The sequence below is a fragment of the Pristiophorus japonicus genome, chromosome 10 (genome assembly GCF_044704955.1).
Source record: "Pristiophorus japonicus isolate sPriJap1 chromosome 10, sPriJap1.hap1, whole genome shotgun sequence".
NCBI lineage: Eukaryota > Metazoa > Chordata > Chondrichthyes > Pristiophoridae > Pristiophorus > Pristiophorus japonicus.
The window spans coordinates 109,772,332-109,797,890 of NC_091986.1; the positions used below are offsets into that span (position 1 = coordinate 109,772,332).

At 45.1% G+C, this 25,559-nt stretch overlaps 1 protein-coding gene across 1 annotated transcript in view; it reads right to left on the bottom strand.

Annotated features, from left to right (window-relative positions):
* Positions 1 to 25,559, bottom strand: part of naalad2 (N-acetylated alpha-linked acidic dipeptidase 2) — a 316,092-nt gene that overhangs the window by 75,095 nt on the left and 215,438 nt on the right. Inside the window, exons 7-8 of the mRNA XM_070891469.1 lie at positions 16,345 to 16,432; positions 613 to 708 (exon numbers count right to left, since the gene is read on the bottom strand). Coding sequence (XP_070747570.1) covers positions 613 to 708; positions 16,345 to 16,432 — 184 coding nt within the window. The remainder of the gene's footprint in view (positions 1 to 612; positions 709 to 16,344; positions 16,433 to 25,559) is intronic.

The window sequence follows — 25,559 nt, forward strand, 5'->3', positions numbered from 1 at the left end:
GAAATTGTTTGTGTAGTGCACATACGCGATTAGGTAATTCTTGCGTGCTACTTAACAGATGCAGTTTTAATTATGATTTGTTTCATTCATGGAAATGAATTTCCACGTGCAAATGTTGACCAACAGTACATAAAGCTCTATATAAAAGCTTTTGGAAGCCCTAAATTGCCATTTATTTTAAGAAAAAAACATGGGAATTACTAGAGTTCCAGGTGGTGCTGTCACATAATATTAGGTACTGCCCCATTGTTTTCAATTTATCTGAACATTACATTCACAGCAACACCTACTGGTGCGTTTCCTTTGTAATCCTGAGAGCAGTCACCATTTTTAGTATAAAATAGATAATTAATTACATTGTACTTCTAGTTTTGCATTGTAAGAATACAAATTGGCTACTGGTTGTGTTCTTATTAGACTTTTATATTGAAAATATCAATGTTATTATGAAGTACGACAATCTGAGATTTGGGTTCTTCAATGCAGTGGTCACAAACATGGATACTATACAGTGGAATAGGCTAAAGAGAAGGCTAGATAGAATGTTGTCAATGTTGTAAAACGTGCAGGAACATTACAGTTTGCTCTTATCTATCACAAACACAGACTTACTGTGAGGAATAACTGTCCGTGAAGCCAGGTCCAATGTTGTAAGAAACATTCAGTTGTCCGTTCCATTTACTGGGGGCAGAAATTCCTCCCATGTGACTGTTGAAGAGAGTAAGCAATCCCATTAAAAGAAAATAACAATCTACATACCTTTGCAACTATTTTATGAAATAAAGCAGGTCTAGTGCCACTGTATGGAATCATAGGATCATAGAATGGTACAGCACAAAAGGAGGTCATTCAGCCCATTGAGTCTGCACCCAAAGGTGCAACATTTGCAATCCTCCAGTCATCTAGCACGACCACTGTATCTAAGGAGAATTGAAAGATTGTGGCCAGCACCACAATTCCTACCTTTATTCCCATCAGCAACCTAGGATGCGTCCTACCTGGACTGCATGACTTATCCACTTAAATAACAAAAACAACTTGCATTTATATAACGTTCCAAGGCATTTCACAGGAGTAGTATGAAATTAAAAAAATTGACACTGAGCCGCAGAATTAGAAATTAGCGCAGGTGACCAAAAGCTTGGTCAAAGAGGCATGTTTTAAGGAGAGTCTCGAAGGAGGAAAGAGAGGTAGAGAGGTTTAGGCAGGGAGTTCCAGAGCTTGGGGCCTAGGCAACAGAAGACACAGCTACCAATGATTGAGTGATTATAATCAGGAATGCTCAAGAGGGCAGAATTAGAGGAGCGCAGACATCTCGGGGGGTTGTGGGGCTGGAGGAGATTACAGAGCATGGGCTCAATTTTGGCCCAGGCCATTTTTTGGCGCATTTACCGGAGATGCATCGCTTTTCTCCATTCAGAAGTGCGCCGAAAAAATTCCTTCCCACTTTGGCCGCTGTCCGGCCTCCTCCCTGTGGTCGCACAGCGTGGCCAGTCGAATTGGGGGTGGAGCCAACGTCCTGCGCCAAAAACAGTGCCGGGACATCTGCACATATGCAGTGGAGTCCGGTGCCAAAGTCCGCGCATGCGCAGTAGCATTGAAAGTTGGCAATCGGCCATTTTTAAAGAGATACGCAGCTACTTGTGTTTTGGTGCCAGAAGGAGTGCTGTGGAACGAAATTACCTGCTGAATTCAAGAAGCAGTGCTCTGTTTGTTAATATCATTACTGCATGCCTGCCAGAAGGAATGCTGTATTTCTGAAAATCATTGCTGCATGCAAAATAAGGACTGTGTGTTTGGAAAAATCACTATGTCTAAGAGCATTGAAAAAGTGCTGTGTCTCAGACCAGCTGCAGCTGCAGGAATACAGCAATGCAACAACGTGCACCAAGAACGAAGAATTTCACGCATCGCGAAGTGGAGATACTAGTTAATGTCATTGAGACCAGATGGCAGGAGCTGGATACCAGCAGAGATCACACAAAAGTGCCACCCAAAGAAATGAAGAAATGCTGGAACCAAGTTGCAGTAGATTACTGCGCATTGGTGAACACCAAGAGATCTGGAAGCCAGTGTAAAAAGAAATGGTAGGACCTTGGTCAAGTAGTTAGTGTAAGTAATATTTTTATTTATTCAATGCAATTGCAATTGTAAATGTGACCAGCTGTATATGTCCCACCCAGCAGAAAGACACCCTCTCTAAAAAGTTGCATTTTCATCTTTGCAGAGGAAATTGTCCCACAACAAAAGGGAAAGAAATCAAACAGGAAGAGGCCCGCCAAATCTGCACTTACTGACACCCTTGAAAGAGAGGGGCGCTGCTTTGATGGGTCCTATTTGGAGAAAAGCAATCAGTACTGCACAAGCTGAGCCCACACTCAAGGGAGAAGGTAACGCCTGCAAATTCATCGTGGTCCTTCAAATCAACCTGCTGCCTGGCCTGCTATGTGTGAGCCTACTCATGCCACCCATCCTACCCTCTCCTCTGTTGCTAACCATTTGACTGTTCTGGTATATTTTGCAGAACCTGATGCCAATCCTGAAGATTCGACGCGGACGAGCCTGTGCACGAGAACATCTTCCAAGCCAACCCTCCAGACCAACATGGGGGGGAGAGGGGATGGAGATGGATGAAGGGGACACTATTGTATTGAATCTTGAGGAGGTCGCGTTAATGGAATTGGCGTTGGGACCCCCTTCCGTGGGAAGTGGTTTGAGTTCTGGTGCAACATTCCATGGTTTCCCACCGTCCGAGGTTGCGGGTCCCAGTGGTGGTGTGACGCAGCATGGAACACCCAGGACCTCACCGTCCGAGCATGCCGCGAGGCAGACCCAGGGTGAGGGGAAGGGGAAATCGACCACACTCTCCTGAGATGCAGGATGCAACAGATGTGGTTCAGATCATGGCATTGAGTGGGGAGAGCAGTGACCTTACACGATCACTCGTGGATACCATCAGTGGGGTGAGTGATGAGGTAGCGGGACTGTCGGGAGAAGTAACAGTAATGGCACGGGAAATGGGAACGTTGTCGGGAACATCAGTGAGGGAATTGTGTCCGTGGGGAAGGGAATGTCAGAGGTAGTGGAAAGAATGACAGTGGCCATGAGGGAGGGAATGTCGGAGGTACTGGAAAGGACGACACCTGGCAATGACACAGGCCATGAGGGAGGGCATGTGTGAGTTAACTGCTGCAATAAGGAAACACACTCAGACCATGTGCCATTGACAGAATCAACTGCCGCTCCCACTGCAATCCCCCACACCAGCCTCTGAAGAGACCCAAGCTCCACATTAACACCTAACCACCGCAATGCCCCCCACTACCATCACCCATGAAGAACATTCACCAAGATGTTAGAAGGACTAAGCTTGGTATCAAGCCCAAATACACTGCGCCACCGCCTGTGGGCAGGTGTGGTGGAGAGTCCAAGACTAAGCGCGGCAGGCAGTGTTAGACTAAGGGGGATGAGAGATGGGTGCAGCCTTTCTTTGCTGCTGTTGTTGTTGTTGTTAATGTTACTGTTGTAACTGTTTTCAAATTGAAAGTTTTTTGTAAGTTATGTAAATTTACAACTTTATAAGTGATCTTAAAGTTTTTAAGTGGTCTTAAAGAGTCATATTAAAGCAAAGTTTGATTCAAGAATAATTTTATTACACTAAAGGTAAGTACATTGTAAACTTTTGAATAAAATATATTTTACATTAAAACTGAATCATGTTCCATTAACACAACACAACATTTAGGAACAGCTCCAACAAATAAACATGTCCATGCGGAATAGTTGTCGCTGAGCCGTCAGGCATCAGTAAAGCGTTCACGGATCAGCTGCTGGTGCAAGGCTCGAGCAATCGTTAAAGGAGCACGATGGCCTCTGATGTCATGCTCCAGCCTCAGGCACTTGCATGGTTTCCAACCTCGTCATCATCCTCCACCTGCTCATCACCTGCCAAATCATTATCATCAGCCACTCTCACCGCAGGTGGGTTGTCTTCTTCCACTATCAGCTGCTGCTGCCTCATGATGGCTAAGTTATGCAACATGCAGCACACAACAGTGATGTGACCGACAATCTCAGGGCAGTATTGCAAGTAGCCTCCGGAATGATCCAGGCATCGGAAACGCTGTTTCAAGATGCCAATGGTCCTCTCTATGATGCTGTGCGTCATAATGTGCGACATGTTGTATTGATGGTCAGCTTTCTTGTGACCTCTCTCTCCTCTCTCCTCCCCCCCTCAAGTCTTGTGACCTCACTCCCTCTCTCTCTCCTCCACCATCCCCCCAGCTTCTCCGTTTACTTGCTGCAGCCTCTCCGGTGATTTTACTTGCTGCAGCCGCTCTGTGGGCCCCGATGTCGGCCAGTTGAATCGCTGCTCGCACCCAGCCTCTTCATTTCCTTGCTGCAGCTTCCCCGATGATTTTGCTTGGTTCAGCCATTGATGTCGGCAGTTCAATTGCTCCCACCCTTAGCCCAGGCCGAGTGCAAAATGGGGATTTTTAAGTTATGCCAGAAAAACCAAGTTACTCCAAAAAAAACGGAGCAACTCCTGGCCAAAATTGGACCCATAGGGAGGGGCGAGGCCATGCAGGGATTTGAAAATAAGGATGAGAATTTTGAGTCATTGCTTAACTGGAAGCCAATGTAGGTCAGCGAGCACAGGGATAATGGGTGAGTGGGACTTGGTGCGAGTTAGGACACGGGCAGCCGAGTTTTTGATCACCTCTAGCTTATGTAGGGTAAAATGTGGGAGACCAGCCAAGATTGAGTTGGAATAGACAAGTATAGTGGTAACAAAGAATATAAGCACATAAGAAATAGGAGCAGGAGTAGGCCATTTGGCCTCTCGAGCCTGCTCCGCCATTCAATAAGATTATGGCTGATCTGATCTTGTGCTCAGCTCCATTTCCCTGCCCGCTCCCCATAACCATTCACAACCCTATCGCTCAAAAATCTGTCTATCTCCACCTTAAATATACTCAATGACCCAGCCTCCACAGCTTTCTGGGGCAGAGAATTCCACAGATTCACAATCCTCTGAGAGAAGAAATTCCTCCTCATCTCTGTTTTAAATGGGCAACCCTTTATTCTGAAACTTTATCCCCAGTTCTAGATTCCCCCATGAGGGGAAACATCGTTTCCACATCTACCTTGTCGAGTCCCCCTCAGTATCTGATATGTTTCGACAAGATCACCTCTCATTCTTCTGAACTTCAATGAGTATAGGCCCAACTTACTGAACCTATCTTCATAAGTCAACCCCCTTATCTCCAGAATCAACCTAGTGAACCTTCTCTGAACAGCCTCCAATGCAAGTATATCCTTCCTCAAATAAGGAGATAAAAACTGTACGCAGTACTCCAGGTGTGGCCTCACCAATACCCTCTACAGCAGGACTTCTCTGCTTTTATACTCCATCCCCTTTGCAATGAAGGCCAACATTCCATTTGCCTACTTGATTACTTGCTGCACCTGCATACTAACTTTTTGTGTTTCATGTGCAATGACCTCCAGATCCCTCTGTACTGCAGCATTTTGTAATTTCTCTCCATTTAAATAATAATTTGCTTTATTTTTCCTGCCAAAGTGGATAACCTCACACTTTCCCACATTATACTCCATCTACCAAATGTATGCTCACTCACTTAGCCTGTCTATATCCTTTTGCAGATTTTTTGTGTCCTCCTCACAACTTGCTTTCCCACTCATCTTTGTATCATCAGCAAACTTGGCTACTTTACACTCGGTCCCTTCGTCTAAGTCATTAATATAGATTGTAACTAGTCATCATTTGCCAACCAGAAAATGACCCATTTATTCCCTCATCTCTGTTTTCTATTAGTTAGCTAATCTGCTATCCATGCTAATATATTACCCCCAACCCCATGGGCTTTTATCTTGTGCACTAAGCTTTTTATGTGGCACCTTATCGAATGCCTTCTGGAAATCCAAATACACAATATCCACTGGTTCCCCCTTAACCACCCTGCTCATTACATCCTGAAAGAACTCCAGCAAATTTGTCAAACGTGATTTCCCTTTCATAAAACCATGCTGACTTTGCTTGACTGAATGTCCTGCTACTGCTTCCTTAATAATGTACTCCAGCATTTTCCCAAGGACAGATGTTAGGCTAACAGGTTTATAGTTTCCTGCTTTCTGTCTGCCTCATTTTTAAAATAGGGACATTACATTTGCAGTTTTCTAATCCGCTGGGACTTCTCCAGAATCCAAAGAATTTTGGTGGATTACAACCAATGCATCCATTATCTCTGCAGCCACTTCTTTTAATACCCTAGGATGCAAGCCATCACATCCAGGGGACTTGTCCACCTTTCGTCCCATTATTTTACCGAGTACTTTTTCTTTCGTGATGGTGATTGTTTTAAGTTCCTCCCTTCCTATAGCCTCTTGATTATCCACTAGATTCTGAAGTACTGTCTTCTTCATCTCTTGGGGCTGTTGTTGCAGGAGGACAGGGACTTTCAAAACACATTTGACAAAGTACGAGCAGTACATGCTGGAGCAGAAGAGCAACGGCAGTGAAGATAGATGTCACCAAGTTCCAGGTCAGTGATTGGAGCGTGGGCAGGTACAGCAGGAGCGGCGAGGTCAGGGTGAAGGAGTGGCGAGAGATTGTAGAGGGATGTGATCGGGGCCCAGAAGAGACGAGGGCGCAGGGGCAGCATGGGCCAGCCCAGACTGCAATTTGTGTGCACACTAGGTCCGTGCAGCAGAGCTGGTCTCCAGTCGTCTTAGTTAATCCCTGCTACTGGACCAACAGCACAAGATCAGAGGGGAGATAAAGGAGCTAACTGCGAGCAGTGCAAACAGATCTGTGAGGGGAGGGAAGTAAAAAGAAATCAGCACGTGACATCACAGGAAAGCATCCATTACAGAGACGTGGTTTCAAGGTGACTAAGTCGGAGGAGTCAGCTGGTGTAGGGGCAGAAGGAGTAAAAATAAATTGAAGTGTGATGTCACAGCCAAGAGTGTAAGTGATTGGCTGGTGGATTGGTGAGTATTTAATCTTTTTCTTTTTCTTTTCTGATTAGTAAGAAACCTTTGGTGTTGTTGTCAATTAGGTTAATTTTAGGGTTAAGTCATGGCAAGAGAGCCCAGACCCGTGTCATGCGGGAAGTCAGGGACATGTAGTCCCTGATGACTACATTTTCAGGAAGTGTATCCAGCTGCAGCTCCTGACAGACCGCATTGCAGTGCTGGAGCTGCGGAGGGATTCACTGTGGAGCATCCGTGATGCTGAGGATGTCGTGAATAGCACATTAAGTGAGTTGGTCACACTGCAGGTGAAGGTTACACAGCCAGATAGGGAATGGGTAACCTTCAGGAAGAGCAGTGGAAGGAACATAGTGCAGGGGTCCCCTGCGGTCATCTCCGTCCAAAACAGATACACCACCTTGGGTACTGTTGGGGGAGATGACTCATCAGGGGAAGGCAGCAGTAGCCAAGTTCATGGCACCAGGGGTGGCTCTGCTGCACAAGAGGGCAGGAAAAAGAGTGGGAGAGCTATAGTGATAGGGGATTCTATTGTAAGGGGAATACATTGGCGCTTCTGCGGCCGCAAACGAGACTCCAGAATGGTATGTTGCCTCCCTGGTGCAAGGGTCAAGGATGTCTCGGAGCGGCTGCAACGCATTCTGGAGGGGGAGGGTGAACAGCCAGATGTTGTGATACATATAGGCACCAACGATATAGGTAAAAAATGGGATGAGGTCCTACAAGCTGAATTTAGGGAGCTAGGAGTTAAATTAAAAAGTAGGAGCTCAAAGGTAGTAATCTCAGGATTGCTACCAGTGTCACGTGCTAGTCAGAGTAGGAATTGCAGGATAGCTCAGATGAATACGTGGCTTGAGGAATGGTGCAAGGGGGAGGGATTCAAATTCCTGGGACATTGGAACCGGTTCTGGTGGAGGTGGGACCAGAAAAACCGGATGGTCTGCACCTGGGCATGACCGGAACTGATGTCCTAGGTGGAGTGTTTGCTAGTACCTTTGGGGAGGGTTTAAACTAAAAAGGTAGGGTGATGTGAATCTATGCACGGAGGCAGAGGAAAGTAAAAATGGGACAGAAGCAAAAGGTAGGAAGGAGAAAAGCAAGAGTGGAGGGCAGAGAAATCAAGGGCAAAAATCAAAAAGGGCCACATTACAACATAATTCTAAAAGAACAAAGAGTGTTAAAAAAAAACAAGCCTGAAGGCTCTGAGTCTCAATGCGAGGAGCATTCGTAATAAGATAGATGAATTGACTGCGCAGATAGCTGTTAACAGATATGATGTAATTGGGATTACGGAGACATGGCTCCAAGGTAACCAAGGCTGGGAATTCAACATCCAGGGGTATTCAATATCCAGGAAGGACAGAGAAGAAGGAAAAGAAGATGGGGTAGCATTACTTGTTAAAGAGGAGATTAACGCAATAGTAAGGAAGGACGTTAGCGTGGATGATGTGGAATCTATTTGGGTAGAGCTGCGAAACACCAAAGGGCAGAAAACATTAGTAGAAATTGTATACAGACCACCAAACAGTAGTAGGGAGGTTGGGGATGGCATCAAACAGGAAATTAGGGAAGTGTGTAATAAGGGTACAGCAGTTATCATGGGTGACTTTAATCTGCATATTGATTGGGCTAACCAAACTGGTAGCAATACTATGGAGGAGGATTTCCTCGAGTGTATAAGGGATGGTTTTCTCGACCAATATGTCGAGGAACCAACTAGAGAGCAGGTTTTGTGTCACGAGAGAAGATTAATTAGCAATCTGGTCGTGCTTGGCCCCTTGGGGAAGAGTGACCATAATATGGTAGAATTCTTCATTAAGATGGAGAGTGACACAGTTAATTCAGAGACTAGGGTCCTGAACTTAAAGAAAAGAAACTTCGACGGTATGAGACTGGAGAATGATACTTAAAGGGTTGATGGTGGATAGGCAATGGCAGACATTTAAATATCACATGGATGAACTACACAATTGTACAACCCTGTGTGGCGAAAGAATAAAAAAGGAAGATGGCTCAGCCGTGGATAACAAGGGAAATTAGGGAAAGTGTTAAATCCAAGGAAGAGGCATATAAATTGGCCAGAAAAAGCAGCAAACCGGAGGACTGGGAGAAATTTAGAATTCATCAGGGGAGGACTAAGAGTTTACTTAGGAAGGGGAAAATAGAGTATGAGAGTAAGCTTGCAGGGAACATAAAAACTGACTGCAAAAGCTTCTACAGATATGTGAAGAGAAAAAGATTAGTGAAGACAAATGCAGGTCCCTTGCAGTCAGAATCAGGGGAATTCATAATGGGGAACAAGGAAATGGCAGACCAATTGACCAAATACTTTGGTTCTGTCTTCACTAAGGAAGACATGAATAACCTCCCAAAAATACGAGGGAACCGAGGGCCTAGCGAGAAGGGGGAACGCAGGGAAATCCTTATTAGTCAGGAAATGGTGTTAGGGAAATTGAAGGGACTGTTTCCAGTAGAGTGGACAAGGGAGAACCAGTTGATGTGGTATATTTGGACTTTCAGAAGGCTTTCGACAAGATCCCACACAAGAGATTAATGTGCAAAGTTAAAGCACATGGGATTGGGGGTAGTGTGCTGACATGGATTGAGAACTGGTTGTCAGACAGGAAGCAAAGAGTAGGAGTAAATGGGTACTTTTCAGAATGGCAGGCGTTGACTAGTGGGGTACCGCAAGGTTCTGTGCTGGGGCCCCAGCTGTTTACATTGTACATTAATGATTTGGACGAGAGGATTAAATGTAGTATCTCCTGATTTGCGGATGACACTAAGTTGGGTGGCAGTGTGAGCTATGAGGAGGATGCTATGAGGCTGCAGAGCGACTTGGATAGGTTAGGTGAGTGGGCAAATGCATGGCAGATTAAGTATAATGTGGATAAATGTGAGGTTGTTCACTTTGGTGGTAAAAGCAGAGAGAGTTGTTGAGGCCAATTCACTAAATATATTCAAAAAGGAGTTAGATGTAGTCCTTACTACTAGGGGGATCAAGGGGTATGGCGAGAAAGCAGGAATGGGGTACTGAAGTTGCATGTTCAGCCATGAACTCATTGAATGGCGGTGCAGGCTAGAAAGGCCGAATGGCCTTTTCTATGTTTCTATGTTTCTATGTTTCTATTTCTATGACTGAAGGCCGATAAATCCCCAGGGCCTGATAGCCTGTGTCCCAGAGTACTTAAGGAAGTGGCCCTAGAAATAGTGGATGTATTGGTAGTCATTTTCCAACATTCTATAGATTTGGGTTCAGTTCCTATGGATTGGAGGGTAGCTAATATAACCCCACTTTTTAAAAAAGGACGGAGAGAGAAAACAGGGAATCATAGACCAGTTAGCCTGACATCGGTAGTGGGGAAAATGTTGGAATCAATGATTAAAGATGTAATAGCAGCGCATTTGGAAAGCAGTGACAGAATTGATCCAAGTCAGCATAGATTTATGAAAGGGAAATCATGCTTGACAAATCTTCTGGAATTTTTTGAGGATGTAACTAGTAGAGTTGTTAAGAGAGAACCAGTGGATGTGGTGTATTTGACATTCAAAAGGATTCTGACAAGGTTCCACACAAGAGATTAGTTGGAAAAATTATGGCACATGGTTTTGGGGGTAATGTATTGACGTGGATAGAGAACTGGTTGGCAGACAGGAAGCAAAGAGTGGGTCCTTTTCAGAATGGTAGGCAGTGACTAGTCGGGTGCTGCAGGGTTCAGTGCTGGGACCCCAGCTATTTACAATATACATTAATGATTTAGACAAAGGAATTGAATGTAATATCTCCAAGTTTGCAGATGACACTAAGCTGGGTGGCAGTGTGAGCTGCGAGGAGGGTGCTAAGAGGTAGCAGGGTCACTTGGACAGGTTAGGTGAGTGGGCAAATGCATGGCAGATGCAATATAATGTGCATAAGTGTGAGGTTATCCACTTTGGGTGCAAAAACAGGAAGGCAGATTATTAGCTGAATGGTGACAGATTAGGAAAAGGAGAGGTGCAACGAGACCTGGGTGTCATGGTACATCAGTCATTGAAGGTAGGCATGCGGGTACAACAGGCAGTAAAGAAGGCAAATGCCATGCTGGCCTTCATAGCGAGGGGATTTGAGTATAGGAGCAGGGAGGTCTTAATGCAGTTGTATAGGGCCTTGGTGAGACCACACTTTGAGTATTGTGTGCAGTTTTAGTCTCCTAATCTGAGGAAGAACATTCTTGCTATTGAAGGAGTACAGCGAAGGTTCACCAGACTGATTCCAGAGATGGCAGTACTGACATATGAAGAAAGACTGGATTGACTAGGCTTATATTCACTGGAATTTAGAAGAATGAGAGGGGATCTCATAGAAACATATTAAAATTCTGACAGGATTGGACAGGTTAGATGCAGGAAGAATGTTCCCAATGTTGGGGAAGTCCAGAGCCAGGGGTCACAGTCTAAGGATGAGGGGTAAGTCATTTAGGACCGAGATGAGGAGAAACTTCTTCACTCAGAGAATTGTGTACCTGTGGAATTCTGTACCACAGAAAGTTGTTGAGGCCAGTTCGTTGGATATATTCAAAAGGGAGTTAGATGTGGCCCTTACGGCTAAAGGGATCAAGGGGTATGGAGAGAAAGCAGGAATGGGGTACTGAAGTTGCATGATCAGCCATGATCACATTGAATGGTGGTGCAGGCTCGAAGGGCCGAATGGCCTACTCCTGCACCTACTTTCTATGTTTCTACATTCTATGTAAGACCTAGCTCTGTCAAGCCGTGTGGTGGCTTGTGTGCAATGGCCACCACACGTTAAAAAAATCCACACACAGGCATCTTCCACCCCTCAAGATTTAGTTCGGGACCTGGAATTTTAGGTCCTTCATTGAAACACCTGTGAACATTTTGACATGTAAGCAAGTCATCCTCGATTCGAGGGACTCCCTACGATGATTGGGATGCTTTTAGTGCCTTCTACCGTGAAGACCGAAACAAAATATTTGTTCAAAGTCTCTGCCATTTCCTTGTTCCCCATTATTAAATCCCTAGTCTCATGCTCTAAGGGACCAACGTTTACTTTAGCTACTCCCTTCCTTTTTATATACCTGTAGAAGCTCTTACTGTCTGCTTTTATATTTCTTGCTAGTTTACTTTCATAATCTATTTTCCCTCTCTTTACTATTTTTTTAGTTCGCCTTTGCTGGTTTTTAAAAGATTCCCAGTCCTTTGGCCTCCCACTAATCATGGCCACTTTGTTTTCAATTTGATACCAACGTTTACTTCCTTAGTTAGCCATGGATGGTTCTCCCGTCTCTAAATGTTTTTACTTCTCACTGGAATATATTTTTGTTGAGAGTTATGAATTATCTCCTTAAATGTCCGCCACTGCTTCTCAACCGTTTTACACTTTAATCTATTTTCCCATTCCACCTTAGCTTACTCTGCCTTCATACCTTTGTAATCTCCTTTATTTAAGTTCAGGACACTGGTTTGAGATCCAACTTTCTCACCCTCGAATTGAATTTGAAATTCAACCATGCTATGATCACTCTTTCCTGGAGGATCCTTTATTATGAGATCATTTATTAATCCTGTCTCATTACACAGTACCAGATCTAAAATAGCCTGCTCTTTGGTTGGGTCCGCAATGTATTGTTCAAGGAAACCATCCCGGATAAACTCTATGAACTCTTCCTCAAGGCTACCTTGGACAATTTGATTTGTCCAATAAATATGAAGATTAAAATCGCCCATGATTATTGCCGTTTCTTTTTTACAAGCCTACATTATTTCTTGATTTACACGCTATCCAACAGTGTAGCTACTGTTAGGGGCTTATAGATTAGGCCAACCAGTGACTTCTTCCCCATATTATTTCTTATCTCCACTCAAACTGATTCTACATCTTGATCTTCTGAGCCAATATCATTTCTCATTACTGCACTGATCTCATCCTTTATTAAAGGAGCTCTCCCACATCCTTTTCCTTTCTGTCTATCCTTCTGAATTGTCAAATACCCCTGAATATTCAGTACCCAGCCTTGGTCACCTTGCAACCATGTCTCTTTAATGCTGTCAGACTATACCCATTTATATGTAGTTGTGCCGTCAACTCATCTATCTTGTTACGAATGCTGTGTGCATTCAGATAAAGAGCTTTTAATTTTGTTTTTTTACCATTTTTCCCTGCTTTGACTCTACTTTCAGATACACTCTTATGTTTATACATTCTATCCCTTCCTGTCACACTCTGGTTATCATTTCCCCCAGTGTTACCCTGCTCTATTGCCTTCTCCTTGCTCTTTGACTTATTACATTTCCACTTACCTGAACCCTCCCCTCGCAAGGCATGGATGAGAGTTTCAGCAGCAAATGAGCTGAGGCAAGGGCGGAGATGGAAGATGTTACGGAGGTGGAAATAGAAAGTCTTAGTTATGCTGCGGATATGTGGTCGAAAGCTCATTTCAGGGTCAAATATAACAGCAAGGTTGCTAACAGTCTGGTTCAGCCTCAGATAGGGGTTGGGGAGAGGGATAGAATCACTAGTTAGAGAACAGAGTTCGTAGCGAAGACCGAAAACAATGGCTTCGGTCTGCCCAATATTCAATTGGAGAAAATTTCAGCTCATCCAGAATGGGATGTCACACAAGCAATCTGACAATTTAGAGATGTGGAGGAGTCGAGAGAAGTGGTAGGGGGGGTAGAGCTGGGTGTCACCAGCGTACATGTGGAAACTGACACTGTGTTTTCGGATGATGTCACCAAGGAGCAACATGTAGATGAGAATTCGGAGGGGGCCAAGGATAGATCCTTGGGGGACACCAGGAGGTAACGATGCGGGGATGGGAAGAGAAGCTGTTGCAGGTGAATCTCTGGCTACAGTTATATAGATAAGAATGGAACTAGGCAAGTGCAGTCCCACCCAACTGGACGACGGTGGAGATTGGAGAAGGATAGAATGGTCAACCGTGTCAAAGGCTGCAGGCAAGTCAAGAAGGACGAGGAGGGATATAGTTTGCCTTTGTCACATTCACAAAGGATGTCATTTGTGACTTTAATGAGAGCCATTTTGGTACAGTGGCAGCGCAGAAACTGGATTGGAGGGATTCTGACATGGAATTGTGGGAAAGATGGGCTCAGATTTGAGAGGCGATAACACGTTCAAGGACTTTGGAGCGGAAAGGGAAGTTGGAGATGGGGCAGTAGTTTGCAAGGACGGATGGTTTGAGGTTTGGTTTTTTGAGAGGGGTGATGACGGCACATTTGAGGAAGAGGTGGGACAGTACCTGAGGAGAGAGAACCGTTAACAATGTCAGCAAACATGGTAGCCAGAAAAGGAGATTGCGGGTTCAGAAGTTTGGTGGGAATAGGGTCAAGGGAGCAGGAAGTGGGTTTCATGGACAGGATGAGCTGGGAAAGGTCATGAGGGTAGATCAGAGAGAAACTGGAGGAAGAGGTGAGGTCAAGGCTAGGGCAGGGGGCTTCCTGAGAGAAAGTTTAGACAAGTGGGCTAGGGGAAAGAAGGGAAGAAGCAGAGGTGGCCGAGCGGATGGTCTCAATCTTAGAGACAAAGTTGTCCATGTGCTCCTCACACTTATTGTTGGAGGTGAGGGTGGAGACTGGGGAGAGGAGTTTAAAAAAGATGGTTAGCAGTGGAGAATAGAAGCCAGGGTTTATCTTTACATTCCAGATTGATTCTGTAATAGTGAGCAATTTTGGCAGACGAGAGCAGGACCCAATAATGCTTTATGTGGCCCAGCTAGATCTGGCAGTGAATGGCTAAATCAGTTGTCCGCCATATCCATTCAATTCTGCATCCCTTGGACTTAAGGGAGCGATGAGGGCTGAACCCGTGGAACAAGCAGGATGAGAGAGAATAATTGTTTTAACTGGGACTAGGGCATCAAAGATGGTGGTGGGGGTGTGATTGAGCAGATCGATAGCTACACGAAAGTCACGGTGAATGTTGGGCCAAAAGCTGGACAGTTGGGAGTTGATAAGTGCAGTTTTAAGAGAGTTGGTAGAGAGATTTTTCCAGGGGCGGACACAGAAGGAAGTAGGGTTGGGGGGTGGCGGGTGGTAGAAGGGGGATGTGGGTAGAGAGCGATACGAGGAAGTGGTCAGGGATGGCCTTATCTTCGATTGACATGATGGGAGTAGTGAGGCCACGAGAGATGGCAAGATTGAAGGGCTGGCCGTGAGTATGGGTTATGGAGTTTACATGGAGGGAGAGATTAAGGGAGGATAGGAGGCTAGTGAACTCAGAGGAGAGAGAGCATGATGAATTGAGATGGAAGTTGATATGCATATAAAAGACCCTTGGATTTGCTTTTATATTAGCTGCCAATCTATTTGCGTATTGTCTCTTTGTCCCTATTTCCTTTTTCACTTCTCCTCTGTACTTTTTATATTATATTCAGCCTGATTCTCCCTTGTATTATCAAGTTGACATCGGTCATATGGTCCCTTATTCTGCTTCATCCTACTCTCTGACTCCTTCGTCATCCAGGGAGCTCTGGCTTTGGTTACCATCCTTTTCCCCTTTGTGGGAATGTACCTAGAGTGTAACTGAACCATCTCCTCTTTTAAGGCCCCCATTGCTCCATTATGTTTTTCCCTGCCAGTTCCAGGCCAGAAAGGGTGCAATGTTCAGTGGGTGATATCAACAAGATACCTACAGATAATGAAGGCCATTCAGCCAATCTTATTTCATCTACTATATTTCATCCATGAATAGCAGAATGTTAATTTGTATGATTTTATAATCAAGGTTATTTCTCAATTCACTAAAATATGAAAATAAAGAACTTGCATTTATATATCTTTCATGACCTCAGGACATCCCAAAGCATTTCACAGCCAATTATATTTGAAGCACAGTTACTGTGTAATGTAGAGAAATGCAGCAGCCAACTTGCACACAGCAAGTTTGTGTTGGTTAACATACTATCAAATTTACATGAATCTTTTCTCTTGTGTGTTTGCAGAATAAAAATTTATACATTCTAAAACTGAATATAGCAAAATTAGGAAAAGCTACAGAATAAAGGAGTATTCCTATTGTATCCTTTGCAGTACTTAAAGTGTAACCAGTACAATATCTACAAGTGCATTTAAAATTGTGTAGTAAAATGCAGAGCTAAATTGTACAAGTAGTTTTCAAGAATTAAATGCATTGTGTTTTTTTTAAATAGGAAAATAGAGCTAAGCCATTTCTGAATAGAAATGTGTACGGGAGTGTACTGGTTATGTAACTGGACTAGTAATCGAGAGAGTGCAAGTTCAAATCCTAACATGATGGTTTGATAATTTGAATTCAGTTTAAACAAAAGCAATAAACATTTTCAGACAACTTACCGCAGCATCTCTTCTGCATCGTGATAGCCAATTGGATGAACAGGAATATTTGGAAGACCAATACCTTCATCCAATCTAAATGCATATTCTAAATAGAATAGAAAATGAAGTACATTGCAAAAACTGTTCCTTTGCAACACATTTGATCAACATTGAGCTAAATTTGGGCAATTTTATGCTATAAATATTCCTAGGAACAGAATTTTACTTGTAATGTATTGTAATGCTGAACAAGATACCTCAGACTGTGATTATTACTTAAACATCTACATCATTCACTCAAAAATCTCAGTAACACATTTCAAATCAATCATATAATTACCACTCTGCACACATAGCTATCTGCAAGTATATAAGGATCTTGAAAATTTTCAAAAGAAGATTTTGTTTTTGTCATGTATGTATGCTTGGATTTACCAGCCACCAGGCAGCGCCACTGTCAGAGGTCATTGGGCTGTGCACACGTGTGTGCGGCCCAAGTATAAAAGGCCAGCCATTTTGTAATGTAATCACTTTGGGCCCAAATAAAGTAGAGCCAGGTTTGTACCTGTTCGGAGTTTACAGTATTCAGTCTATTGAGTTATTGCATACACAACATTTCGCAACGAGGTAACAAGAACCATTGCCTGCAAAAATGAGCACAATTGGAATTCTGGAGTGATTCGTGTAGCTCACCTGGACCAGTATTTCGTGACCAACAAAATGGAGAAAGAGGCAGACGTAGTTCGGCGCCGGGCGGTCCTCCTCACGGTTTGCGGTCCGAAAATCTATGGACTCAAAGAATCTCCTCTCGCCCTTATGTCCAACGGACAAGGACTATGAAACATTGTGTGCTCTGGTACGTGACCATCTCAAACCAGATGAAGGCATCATCATCTCAAGATATCGATTCTATACGCACGTTCGTTCTGAGGGCCAGGATGTATCAGAATTCGTTGCCGACTTAAGACGTCTAGCTGGACTGTGTAAGTTCGAAACTGCGTTGGCAGACATGCTGCGGGACTTCTTTGTAATCGGCATCAACCATGAGGTGATCCTACATAAGCTACTGGCGGTGGATACGCTGGATTTGAGCAAGGCCATCACGATTGCCCAATCATGCATGATGACGGACAAAAGCTTAAAGCAGATATCATTGAAAAATTGGAACTCGGCAAGTACTGTAAACAAGATAGTATCGTCGTTTGGCAGAGCTGCATATGGCAGGGCCTAGCCGACTGCCTACGCGAAACCTGTGGCTGCTCAAAGTCCGAAATCACCGTGTTGGCGTTGTGGAGGAAATCATCGGCATCATCAGTGTCGGTTTAAACAGTATATTTGTAAAGGCTGTTCGAGAGTGGGGCATCTCCAGTGCATGTGTTCGCAACTGAGCAAGCGTGCTGCGACACACCACATGGAGGATGATGACTAGTCTAGCGCGGATCCGGATATGCAATCAGAGATACCAGAGGAGGAAGTGTATGGACTGTATTCCTTCCTAACAAAGGGCCAACCAAAAATGATTAATGTAAAACTTAATGGTGTGGCGGTGTTGATGGAATTGGACACTGGTGCGAGTCAATCAATAATTAGCCAGAGGTCATTCGACAGGCTGTGGGATACTAAGGGTGGGAGGCCGAAGCTGAGTCCAGTCAATGCCAAGTTGTGCACGTACACTAAAGAACTCATAACGGTAATTGGCAGTGCAGTAATCAAGGTGCCGTATGATGGCCGGCTCATGATTTACCATTATGGATTGTTCCAGGCAATGGTCCAACGCTGTTCGGCAGGAACTGGTCAGAAAAAATCAAATGGAACTGGAACGAGATAAAAGTGTTGTCGTCGGAGGAGGATACTCCATGTGCTCAAGTGCTGAGCAAGTTCCCCTCACTGTTTGAACCAGGCAACGGCAATTTCACGGGAGCCAAAGTACGGATCCACGTGGACCCAGATGCAAGAACAGTCCATCATAAAGCTCGGGCAGTTCCGTAGATGATGAGGCAGAAGGTAGAAATCAAACTGGACAGACTCCAGCATGAAGGGATCATATCACCGGTCAAATTTAGTGAATGGGCCAGCCCCATTGTTTCCATGTTGAAAAGTGATGGCACTGTCAGGATTTGTGGAGACTACAAGGTTACGATCAACCGAGTTTCGAAATAAGATCAATACATGTTACCGAAGGCTGATGACCTATTTGCAATGCTAGCCGGGGGGAAGTCGTTCACAAAACTGGATCTGACATTGGTCTACATGACACAGGAGCTGGTCGACACATCGAAGAAACTTGTGTGCATCAACACTCATAAAGGACTGTTTATCTACAACAGGTGGCCTTTTGGAAGTCACTCAGCTGCAGCCATATTTCAGAGGAGCATGGAGAGTCTACTGAAGTCTATCCCTAGAACCGTCATGTTCCAAGATGACAGACTGGTCATGGGTCTTGACTCCGCTGAACATCTGAACAACCTGGAAGAGGTTCTACATAGTCTGGACAAAATGGGACTCAGACTGAAATGCTCAAAGTGTGTCTTCGTGGCATCGGAATTCGAATTCCTGGGGAGGAAAATTGCTGCTGACGGTATCAGGCCTACAGACTCGAAAACCAAGGCTATCAAAAATGCACCCAAGCCTCAGAATGTGACGGAGCTGCGTTCGTTCCTTGGCCTACTCAACTACTTCGGTAATTTCTTACCTAGATTGAGCACCTTATTAGAGCCACTGCACATGCTGCTAAGAAAAGGCGACAACTGGATTTGGAGTGCATTTCAAGGTAGAGCTTTTGAGAAAGCTACTAATCTGCTTTGCTCTAACAAGCTGCTGGTACATTATGATTGTGTAAGCGTCTAGTATTGGCCTGTGATGCTTTGTCATATGGAGTTGGTTGCGTGCTCCAACAAGCTAATAAGTCGGGGAACTTACAACCTGTTGCATATGCTTCAAAAAGTTTGTCAAAGGTGGAAAGAACATCCAGCATGATAGAGAAAGAAGCATTAGCCTGTGTGTATAGGGTTAAAAGATGCATCAGTAATTGTTTGGTCTTCGGTTTGAACCGAAGCCACTCATTTCATTGTTTTCGGAAAACAAAGGTATCAATACTAATGCATCATCCCGCATCTAGAGGTGGGCACTGCCTATGATTATGTCATTAACCATAGACCTGGCACTGAGAATTATGCCGATGCATTGAGCTGTCTGCCGTTGCCCACACCAGAGGTGGAAACGCCACAACCGGCAGACCTATTGTTAGTCATGGATGCTTTTGAAAGTGAAGGAACCCTTCTCACGGCCCAACAAGTTAAGACATGGACCAACCAATATTATCGGTTGTGAAACGTTGTATCCTTAGTGGTGATTGGTCTGCCATACACAAGCCAATGTGTGAGGAGACCAAACCTTATATCCGTCGCAAAGACGAACTATCCATTCAATCAGATTGTATACTGTGGGGTAATCGTGTTGTTATGCCCAAGAAAGGCAGAGAGAAATTTGTGCATGATCTACATAGCACGCATCCCGGTATTGTCATGATGAAAGGCATTGCCAGGTCTCATGTATGGTGGCCTGGAATTGATTCTGATCTGTCATGTGTACATCAGTGTAACACTTGCATGCAGCTTAGCAAAGCACCAGCGGAATCGCCGCTGAGTCTGTGGTCGTGGCCATCTAAACCATGGTCCAGGATCCACATCGACTTTGCAGGTTCCTTCCTGGGAAAGATGTTCTTAGTTGTGGTGGATGCTTATTCCAAGTGGATGGCGTGTACAGTCATGTCATTCAGCACATCCACAGCTACCATTGAGAGCCTTCGTGTCATGTTTGCCACTCATGGTCTGCCTGACATCGTTGTAAGCGACAATGGATCTTGCTTCACCAGTATGGAGCTTCAAGAGTTCATGAAACTCAATGGTATCAAACATATGAGGTCAGCACCATTCAAACCCGCATCCAATGGACAAGCAGAGCGTGCAGTCCAAACCATCAAGCAGAGTATGAAACGTGTAACTCAAGGTTCACTGCAAACTCGCTTGTCACGCATATTGCTTAGTTACAGGACAAGACCCCATACGCTTACCGGAGTCTCCCCTGCTGAACTATTGATGAAGAGAGGCCTCAAGGCCAGGCTCTCTCTTGTCCACCCTGACTTGAATAATCATGTCGAATACAGACGTCAAAATCAGAAGGGTATTATGATCGCGCTGCTGTATCATGAAACATTTCTATCAATGATCCTGTGTATGTACTGAATTATGGTCAAGATCCCAAATGGATCGCCGGTACTGTTAGAGCCAAGGAAGGTAACAGAGTGTTTATCGTCAAGCTCAAGAATGGACAGGCATGCATGAAACATATCGATCAGATAAAGTTGTGGCACACGGATGAACCGGAACAGTCTGAGGAAGACACAATCAGTGACCAACCAACCAACTCTCAGTCATCAGAGGACTCCGCTGTCATCAATGAATCTGGACTTTCAATCCCTGACGTGGTCATTGCCACTCCCATCAGATCGGCTACCCAGCCCCCAGTCATAACAGACTCAGAACGCTCGCCCAAGGCTGGAGTTGAACTGAGACGTTCAACTCGGGAGCGGAAAGCCCCGGACCGTCTCAATTTGAAAAAGACCATTACTAATATCTTAAAGGGAGATATTGTCATGTATGTATGCTTGGGTTTACTAGCCACCAGATGGCGACATTGTCGGAGGTCGTCGGGATGTGCGCACGTGTGTGTGGCCCAGGTATAAAAGGCCAGCCATCTTGTAATGTAATCACTTTGGGCCCTAAAAAGTAGAGTCAGGTTTGTACCTGTTTGGAGTTTACAGTATTCAGTCTATTGAGTTATTGCATACACAACAGTTTTTTAAAAACCTTTGGTCTAGATGGGTCCAAAACAAAGACCTAACTGACAGGGTGAGTTAAATAGGTTGAAATGTATCATCTTTACATTTTCATTCTTATCTTAAGTTGCACTTTAAAGTAAGCCAATAAAAAGATTAGGAGATGAGTTTAACCAATTCTCAAATACATATTCAGAATTACAGTCTGGACTATTTGCTAAGGACTGCATACAACACAAATTCAATGTTAACAAACAGTGATTAGTTCTACCACCATACCACAATTAATGCCCCATATTTCTGTTCCAATCTCCAACCAGTCCGCCCCACACAACTGCGGTACCCCATGTATCGCAACACTTTACACTCCGCCCCACTCGGAGCCATGCGATCTCCTGGGAGGCAAAAAAAAACAGATAAAAGCCCAGGCCAATAGGGGATAAAAATCTGGGAAAATTCCTCTCTGACCCATCCAGGAGATCGAAACTAGTCCAGATCTTCTAGCCATATTAGATTCCCTAAAGTACTTACCATCGTATCTGCCCCAGCCAACAAGAGGTTATCCAGTCTAATCCCACTTACCAGGTCTTGGTCTGTAACCCTGTAGGTCACGGCACTTCAAGTGCCTATCCAAGTACCTTTTCAATGTGGTGAGGATTTCTGCCTCACCTTTCCAGGCAGTGAGTTCCAGACCCCCACAACCCCCTGCGTCAAAATTTGATACACCTAAATGAGGTCTCCCCTCAGCCTCCTCTGTTACAAGGAGAACAAACCCAGCCTATTCAATCTGTCCTCATAGCTAAGATTCTCCATTCCAGGCAGCATCCTCATAAATCTCCTCTGCACCCTCTCCTGTGCAATCATATCCTTCCTATAATACGGTGACCAGAACTGCACGCAGTATTCCAGCTGTGGCCTAACCAGTGTATTATACAATTTAAGCATAACCTCCCTCGGCCAATAAAGTCAAGCATTCCGTATGCCTTCTTAACCACCTTATCCACCTGGCTTGCTACTTTCAGGGATCTGTGGACAAGCACTCTAGTCTCTCTACATAACTGAAGTCCCTCATTCTTGGTACCATTCTTGTACATTTCCTTTGCACCCTCTCCTTGGCTTTGACAGCCTTCCTAAAGTGTGTTACCCAGAATTGGACATAATACTTTAACTGAGACTTAAGCAGTGATTTATAAAGGTTTAGCATCACTTACTTGCTGGAATTTCAGTTGGAGGCTTCTTAGGGCGCTAATGGCAGCGGGGCGGTAAATTTTGCGTCCTATAAAAGTTTGTGCTTCCATCCGGGAAATTTGCCCAAACCCCAACACACCTGTGCTCGACCGCCCCAACCAAAAACCATTGCGCAAAAAATGCAACTTTACTTGTGCATGTGCAGAGGCCTGCTATCATTCCCAAGCCCAGTCGAATGGTTAGGATGCAGCACTATAAGTTTGCACATGCGCAGTTCCACCCGTGCACTTTGAGCAGAGCGGGGAAATGGAGGAGCAGGCAGGACACCAGAGAGCACGCCACTTCTTAGCTATGGCCGCTGAGGCACTTATACAGGCCATGGAGAGGAGGTGGCCTGCCTTGCATCTTGCTGGAGGAAGGAGGCTCTAGCCAAGAGTGTTTAGGAGGATTTGGAGGAAGATTGAACAGGAGGTGTCTGCGACAGACACAGTGCCTCAAACTGCGACCCAATGTCGCAAGAAGTTTAACGACATCACGAGGGTCATCAGGGTGAGTACCCTTTATATTAATGGACCCCTGCCATGGTTGCACGATCACTGTCTCACACAATGTAAAGTCTTTGAAGAAGTTGCCCCTTCTGTATGCGTTGCAGGCCATGGTGTGGGTTGGTGAAGCCACCTGAAAGCTGGAGGCTCACTTCGCCAACCATGCCCGATGCATTCAGTAGGTGCGGACCCTCTTATCTCCTATTCATGCTCACCCCTCCTCGCACTACTATTTGACTCCTGATATGCGTTTGACACATGTCACCAAGCCGCAATCCTAGGTGGCTCTCACCTCCACCCAGCCTTCCCACATGCTCTGTGTGCAGCCACGCAGATTACAATGCACATCTTTACACTTCCAGACAGTAGCAGCTACTCTACTATGGAAGACACATGTGCCACATGATGAGCTGCACACTCACTCACACCTTCTTGTTTTTATTGTAGGCAAAATTGGCATACAATCGCCAGGAACAGCAGCATACCGGAGGTTGACAGACGGATCTTCAGGACCTCACTGAGATGGAGAAGTGAGTGTCGGCCCTCATGGGCACCCCAGTTCGCGTGGTGGCTGGCGGGGAGGCAGAGCCCCCAATGGGTAGTGACAGTATGAATGGCCTTTGCGATTGATGTGAGTTCCTTGACCCCTGATATCAAATGGCCTACCCCCTTTACATATAGATGTCCAATGCCACTTTCCTCTTATTACCCTGCCCCCTCCCCCACTCCTAACCACATGTCTGTTGCTTTGTGCTTACAGATGATCAGCCACAAGTGCAGCAGCCTGCCCCTGAACCATCAACATCGGGCAACGGGGGAGATGACAAGGGATCGGACGAGAGTGTGCTCACTGAGCGGAAGACGCCATCAGTGCCACCGAGTGGGGACACCACATCGGTGGATGAGCCTAATTTTGAAGGGTTTAAGGATTCTGATGTTCCTGGTCCCAGTGGCCTACAGCAACGATCAGCGGGAGGGGAAGCTCGGAGACCAGCTTCCCCAGGAGAGTAAGTCGGCCCAGGAGTCCCGCTGAGAGACAGGCAGACGTGGACCTGGAATTGGTGGCTGTGTCTAGGGAGACCATACAAATGCCAGGCGGTCATACAGTTAAATAGGCATTATTGCAGCATATTTAAAGTGAGGGAGGAGGTCCTAAATCGGAGGTCACATTGAGTGCAACATTTCTACACAGCACGTTGAGTGAACCTCTGTCATAAAAGCGACAGATTTATCTGCCATTACAAGGTCCTTACAACTTCAGTGAAATAATTTAATGGGGGCATTACTAGTTTGCCAGCATCTCCTACACCATGCTCTTGTTAGGCGGTGTCAAAATTGAAGGGCTGTTGGCTATGTCGGTCCACGGACGAGGAAAGGCCTTACTCCCACAGGTTTACATCATTCAAAAACACAGCATCTGGTTCCACATGTACGCTGACAACACCCAGCTCTACCTGGCCACCACATCTCTCGACCCCTCCAACGGGCCTAAGTTTCGGGTGGAGTTGCTCCAATTTTCTTGGAGCAACTAGTTTAGTTTGGAGTATCTTAGAAATCGCAATTCTCGGCACTTAGTTTGCTCCAGTTCTAGTGAGTTAGTTTAAGTTCGTTTTAGTTCAGGTATTTTTTTTCAAAAGCGGGTGTGTCCAGCCAATTAGGCCTGTTTTGCAAGTTTCGGCAGTGAAAACTTACTCCAAACTAACTTAAAATGGAGTAAGTGTCCACTTTTGTAAGTTCTGAAAAACCTTACCGAGAGTTAAGTTTAGTTCAGGCACAGCCAGAGACGGGAGGTGGGAAGCATTAAACACAAAAGACACATCAACATCACAACAGGGGGGAGGGGGGGGGGCAGGGGGGCGGAGAAGAGAAGTTAGAGGGTTTTCCAAAGCACTAAACACCTTCACAACAACATTAAAGAAGCAAAGTGCATTTAAAGCACCAAGCACTAAATGAAGCACAAAAAGTAATAAGTAATTAATTAATAAAAAATAGAAGGAACCCTGCACCTAAAGCACCAAGACCAAAGTAATAAGCAACCAATCAATAAAAAATAAAAAATAGAAGTCCTACCTTTACGTGAAGGGAAGGTGTTTCTGTCAGCCTCTCTCAGTGTCTCTGTCATTGTCTCTCTCTCTGTTTCTGTTTCTGACAGTGAGGGGTGGGGAGGGGGGAGAGGGGGTGGGGGGGGCGGGGGTGGAGGGAGGGGCTGTGAACAGGAAGGGGGGGGAGGCTGAATGGAGGCTAAACGTGGGGGGGGGGGGGCTGGATGGAGGCTGAACAAATGATTACTGTAATATGCAGTAACCCCGGACCCTCGCTCCTCTGCCCCCCCAATTGGTATAGGCACCCCTGCTCTCTCCTCCGACCCTCCGATCATTTCGAGTGCCCCCCAACCCACGCTCCTCCATCCCTTCCCATGCTTTTCCCCCCACCGATCACCTCCCCAGTCCCCAGACCATTCAAAGACAGACTGGGCGAAAAACAATACTGCAAAACTGATTACTAGAACTCAATACTACACTGTATGCACAGAAACCAGTGAAAATATATTCACCAGTGAAAGGATGCTTCCACAAAAGGAGTAGCCATCATTTTCAAAAGAAAAACACTCCCATGGAAAAACACCCTGCTGAGCCATTGCACATGCGCGCACGCTGTAACGC